This window comes from Artibeus jamaicensis, unplaced genomic scaffold (assembly GCF_021234435.1).
Source record: "Artibeus jamaicensis isolate MK-2021 breed Jamaican fruit bat unplaced genomic scaffold, CSHL_Jam_final contig_497, whole genome shotgun sequence".
In the NCBI taxonomy this organism is placed as follows: domain Eukaryota; kingdom Metazoa; phylum Chordata; class Mammalia; order Chiroptera; family Phyllostomidae; genus Artibeus; species Artibeus jamaicensis.
This window is the reverse complement of record NW_026521863.1, coordinates 11,842,380-11,848,379: the sequence shown is the minus strand read 5'-3', so window position 1 is coordinate 11,848,379 and position 6,000 is coordinate 11,842,380. Positions and strand designations below refer to the sequence as shown.

The following is a 6,000-nucleotide window of genomic DNA, read 5'->3' as shown; positions in this document are numbered from 1 at the left end:
GTCTTTTGTTTCTCGGGCCTTTGTGGCTGTTGGTCTAGATTCTCACACAGAATCCTCACTGCAGGAAGTGTTCAAGAAGAAAGTGATTCAATTATCTATCTTGTGTCTGAGGAACTTCTTTGGTACCTGCCAGGAGCCTTTACCAGCTTAAAAAATATTCATAAAAGCTCTTTACTGTGTATGAGTATCTTTATGGTTTCTTTCAGTTGCCTAAACTGAAATGTAATGTTATGTACAACAGAAATGTATCAGTGTCTCCCTATAATTTTATATGCGCACACACACGTGGCTTTCTGTTTATAATTCCCCTCCCCATCTCTTTGCCCTCCACTGTATAATAAGCTCATTCATTCCTAACTCCACCAGGCTGCAGGCTGCTTTCAAAGTAGTCAGTGGTGCAGTGCTTTCCCAGGTAAACAGAGGTTGTTTGGAAATGGTGTTTAGAGAGACAAGCTGGCTATGCAGTACCAGTAAGACATGTAAGATCAGTAAACTGGCCCTGACTCTTAGATAAATGTTTGCTGGCCGGATGTCCCCAGCCCCTTATCCCAAGGCACAATCAGGTGCTCCGCTCTTTAGATATAGAGATATCCTGATGCTCTGGCTGTGAATAAACAGTTTGTAAGGAGCGAAAAATTGGTCTGGAGTGAGGTTCTCAGGTGCAGCAATTACCCGATTGCACAAACATAGCCTTTCAATTTTTTTTCACAGAGACAGGAAGAGGCATGAATAGGAACCCCTGTGTTTGGAGCAGCGAGGTGGGGCCATGGGCAGAGGAGACACTTCCCCGCACTTGGAAGAGATGGGAAGAAGAAGAAAACCCTAGAGAAGAACCTGCGGCGCGGTTCCTTTCCTTGTCAGCTTTTCTGCGTCCTGCGCCCAGGGCAGAGCCTGGCCAAGGCCACTGGAGGCGGTGGGTTCTGTGCGCTCTGGGACTGCGGACGGAATAGCAATTCCCGGTCCCTGGGAGAAGAGGCCACCCGCATAGAGGATCATCCCTGGCACCAGACTCGCGACGGTCCTCTCCGGTGTCTCTCTCCACAACCGCGAAGGCGCCTGTCAAAGCGCACACATTCTGCCTCGGCGCTCAACTCCCACGCCCCGGCCCCCTGCCTGGCCAGGCGCCAGATCCGCCTCCCGGACTGGATCCAGAGGGTCCTCCGTGGCGTCTTTAAGGCTGCGGTCCCCGCCTCTCACTCCTCCCCGCCCTCCTCGTGTCACGGCGGCTCCTTCGACCTCCCAAGAACCCAGCGGCAGGGCGTGCGTGGCGCGCGGAGCAGGTGCCGGCGAGCCCCTCGCATGCCGTTGCCCGGCCCGGGGTGGTAGCGGCGCCAGGCGCGCTCCGCCTGCCCCTCCTCCCGGCCGCACTCAGGCTCCTGTGCACGGGGACATGTCGGTGGCAACGGGCAGCAGCGAGGCCGCTGGTGGGGCTGGCAGCGGCGGCGGTGCCGGTGCGCGGGTGTTCTTCCACAGTCCCCGGGGCGGCGCCGGCGGTAGCCCGGGCTCCAACAGCGGATCGGGCTCCTCTCGGGAGGACTCGAAGTCCCTGGCCACCGCGGCCACGGCCGGGCAGGTTCAGCAGCAGCGTCGCCACCAGCAGGGAAAAGTGACAGTGAAATACGATCGCAAGGAGCTTCGGAAGCGGCTGGTGCTGGAGGAGTGGATCGTGGAGCAGCTGGGACAGCTGTACGGCTGCGAGGTACCTGGGCGTGGGGCCTAGAGGGTTGGGGGGCCTCGCTCAGCCCATGTGCTCACACAGGAATTCTCCAGGGCTCCAGCTCCCGGCGCACACCGTCCTGACTCCCGGGTTCCCAGTTTGGGAGCCAGTCGCACTGCTTCTTTCCGGGGTGTCTTCTGGCCCCGAGGCGCAGCACTTGGAACTCCTCAGTTTGGGTTCCACTGCCGGCTGCCCGAAGAGCTGCAGGCCCCCTTCATGGCTATGGGTGACAGTGATGGGTTAGGTAATGCTATGCGCATAGGCTTTCTGGATTCCCCGGGGCTTCAAGCCCCCAGCTGCTGCTAAAAGAAGCGGGGCTTGGATGGACTCACCCCAGCTGCGCCTAACCCCACGGCTTTGCAGGGAATGCAGTCCCAGTACTGGCTCCTGGGATCCTGGTAGCCCCGATTTCGAAGGACAAGGGAACAGGGAAGGGACCTGAACGCTGCTTAACAGAAAGGAGAGGTTCTGGGGATCTCAGAGGCCCCTTCTGTTCCTGAAATTCTGTATCAGAATGTTTTCCCTTTTCCAGCCAGCCCCAACGGGTGTCCCTATAATTTGTCCTTTCATTTACCAAAGCTGCACACATTGGTTACTCCTGTTGATAGGTGCAGAATGAAAGCCTTGGGCAGCCTTGAAGAGTGTCTCAGTGGGTGGTCAGGCCCCTGTGACCTCCCACAGTCCAGGGGCTCAGGTTATATACACCACTCTGACTGACAGGAACAATATTTAGAATAAGCCGTAACAAAGGTAGGCTAGAAAAAAATGACCAAAGCCAACATGATCTCTCACTCCCATCTTTAATAACAGTAATTTTAAATGAAACATTCGACTTCTCTTAAAGGAGTGGAGTTTGGAAAGGGTGGAAGAATGAAGAGGATTAATAATTTAGGAGAGGCTTCTAAGTTAAAGCCAGGCTGTGTCCATAACTGTTAATGCTCTTCAGAGCAAATGAAAGCCCGATGCACTCACTGGCTTTTCTACTGAGTTGGGGTATTCTGTTTTTCACACATTTTATGGCCTATTGTGAGTACATACCTTCCTTAACATTCTCATCACACAAGGAAATAGGATTCTCATTATGGTCTACTGATGAATGGTTATGATATAATGAAGCTTGACTATATGACTAATGGGCTTTTAAAAATATATTGTTTCTCTAACCCAGCTCTTATAAAGGGCCATTTTAATTGCATGAATAAAAATTGGCCAACATGGGAAGTGTTCATGGTTTTTTTTTAAATAGGAAGTTGGCAGAACTCTCCAAAGAAACAGTAGGTGTGATTTCGATGGGATTACTTCTGGGCAGGGATATGCTCTGTCTTGTCTCTGTAGAATCCAATTAATTTTCATTTCATACCGGGCTTTATACTCCATTTTGAATTTGGAGAAGGCTCGAGTTAATAGGAACACCGTTGTTGAAACTGACAACGCTTTAGCAATACCTCTTCCAGGGGAGACCAATTAGAAGGAGCTTGGGAGGCTACAAAGGGTTCCAGCCTCTCAGTAGGTTGGCAATTCATATATTTTAAAAACTCTTCAGAATAATTAGGAAAAAGTGGTGGATTGTGTGTTTACTATACTGAACATGTAGGTATGTTTTTAAAAGGGTGAATATGACCTTGGATGTTTTCTCTGTGCTCTTCTTGTCCCACTGTAGACCTCCAACGTGTGGCAAACAGCTTTGATTCGAAAGATAGGTTTTGTGGTGAAATGCTACAAGGTGCCACAGTATATGCCTGCCTGTCATTCCAACGTGGCAAGGATCTCTTTTCTAGTTGTTTGTTCTGTCATTTGAGACGGAAGGAATAGGAATCATTGAAAAGGTTGTTGCTGATTTGTAATTACTATGCCGATGGCACAGTTTAATAATTGAAAGCATGTGGACTAATAAGTAGCCATATAAAGGATTGTCTTCTTCCACCTACTTCCCCACTGTCAGGGCCTATTTTCAGCTTAGCTTCTCTGGCCTGGTGGCCTTTCCTTGCTGATGGCACCAAGCAATCCAGCCTGTGTTCTGTGAATCGAGAAGAACCTACCCCTGCTTATGGCTGTGAATCTCATGGATATGAAGATTAAGAAATGCCCCCCTTTTTAACACTTCAAACTGGTAATTTTTAAAAAACGTTTAATCCCATGAAATTGACACTGAAAGCCAAATTGCCAGGCTTCAAATTGGTCAGAGGCCTGAGCTAACCACCAACTTGGGAGAACAAGGAGGGTATGAGTGCATGTTTAATCTCAGAACTTTTATCAGGCAGGTCAGCAGTTAGAGGACTTGTCCTTTAGAGAGTAGAAAATAAGGATCTTTTGGAGTGGCACAAAGCATGCTATTTTAAATTAGAAAGGAGTGAGGGAGAAGATCTACACTGCCCGGCTGTGGTCTTATCTAGAAGTTTGCACTTGCCAATCAGTTTTGTTTGGAGAACAATATAAAGAGAGCATTTGAGGCGAGTTTATTAGGTACCAGGTGCTGTTCTAGGGACTTTGTATGCCCTCATTCATTGAGTCTTTACAACAGCCCTATGAGAAGGGTGCCATTAGTGTCTGTGTTTACAGATGAGGAAACCGAGATACAGGGAGATTAGAGGCTTTCCCAGCTCAGGTAGCTGGGGGAGTGACGGAGTGGGTGGGGGTTGGAGCCCAGGCCTGCCTGTAGCTTTGCAGGGTCCCATGCAAGAGAACAGATGGAGGCCCTGGTAGCAGAGGTCTCAATATTTAAAAGTTACGAATTAAGCCAACAAACCATCTTTTGTCTACCTACCTTGACAACAATGTTTTTAGAATTGGCCTGGAAGGTGAGGCTTGGATTTAGGATTCTCAGACTTCCCAGAGCGCAGAGCTGGCCTGCGGCTGGGAGAATATGCCCTGCGTCTGCTTCCAGTTGCTTCCTGCCCCTCGTGCAGTCCCACCTGGTAAAGGGTATAGTGTCCATGTGCATGGACAGTCTTTGTCCACACCCTCTGCCACCCCTTAACCATGCCTCAGACTAGAGGCCAAGTCCCCCACTGGGAAATCCAGGAGGAGCCAGTTCATGCCCTGGAAGTGGCTGTGTATTTAATTAGGCAGTTCTGGGCACCTGGAAAATAGCCTAAAACAAGATGGAAGAACAGGAGTTTTGGCTGGGTAGGTTCACTTGGTTGCAGAAGAATGGGCGTGGTGCAGAATGTGGGCCCCTCACCCAGTCGAAGGTGTGTGATTTTGTTACAGAGCAGGGCGGGGGGGGGGTTACGATATACTATTACTATTACTGAAAGGACCCCCCCACTAGGTTCGTTATGCCCGCTGCCAGAGGAAAGACATCTCAATGCCAGAGATTTGTGAAAAGGAAAGGAAATGTTTATTTAAAGCTATACAGACTTAAAGTAGCAATCCAATGTCTTCATTAAAATATTAAAGTCTTTCAGGATACCCACAGAGGCACACAGTCCTTCCTTTTCCCTCTGCCCTAATCTGGGTACTGTTTCTCAGGAAAAGAAGCAGAAGTTCGTGATTCAGGCTCCCGGCACCATGAGCTCTGTTGCTGTCAGGATCTCCAGTTAATCCAAAGCCACGTGGCACCTTCTCATGGCCCACCAGCAAGAGTCCTTTCACCCCTTTTCTTCCAGGCAAAGCCTCTCCTGCTTTCTGAGCCATGTGACAAAAGGGAGCACCCCAAAGCCATGTGGTCTTCACTCTTGCCAAAGCCAAGGGGGTCCCCACCCTGGCCATAGCCACATGGTTCTCTCTTCAATGGCCGCTGCATCTGGGTTTAAATCCCCGAGCCAGTCTTCCTCTGCAACCCCATTTCCAAATCCTCCTACAATTGGTTACACACACATGCTAGCATTCCTGTATCCTTCCAGCTTTACTGGGCTGCCATAGTAAGTCCAGGTAGGTGTGGCTCCATGGCATGGAGCCAATCATCTCCAAGCTGTCACGCAGGCACTGTAACCAGGGGGAGTTTCTTCCCAGTTACATCTTGGGTGGAAGTCACTTCCATCCCCCTGGCTCAAAGCATGGCCACAGCTATGTAACATATCTGTGAAACCAGTTAAAGGTTATAGATATGTTAAATGGCCATGCCAGAGGTTAGCTGCAAAGCTGTTGCTATGCAAAACAGCTCCATGTGTCCCTTACCCCACCTCACATCTGAGGTGGGGTGGGCAGTGAGGACATCCTACATATCTTTCTAATATTTCCTGAATACCTTGAGTCCTGGACCCCATTCCAAATCTCTATGTGGGGGCCCCCCTCTTGGCTGCACCCTGTTACAGTTTCACCCACATCTTACAACCTTTTGG

General features: G+C 50.0%; 1 protein-coding gene across 1 annotated transcript in view; it reads left to right on the top strand.

Annotated features, from left to right (window-relative positions):
• Positions 1-1,037: 1,037 nt before the first annotated feature.
• The window catches only part of PPP1R14C (protein phosphatase 1 regulatory inhibitor subunit 14C), a 71,399-nt gene continuing 66,436 nt past the window's right edge, over positions 1,038-6,000 (top strand). The window contains exon 1 of the mRNA XM_037156803.2: positions 1,038-1,699. Coding sequence (XP_037012698.1) covers positions 1,391-1,699 — 309 coding nt within the window. The 5' untranslated portion in view covers positions 1,038-1,390. The remainder of the gene's footprint in view (positions 1,700-6,000) is intronic.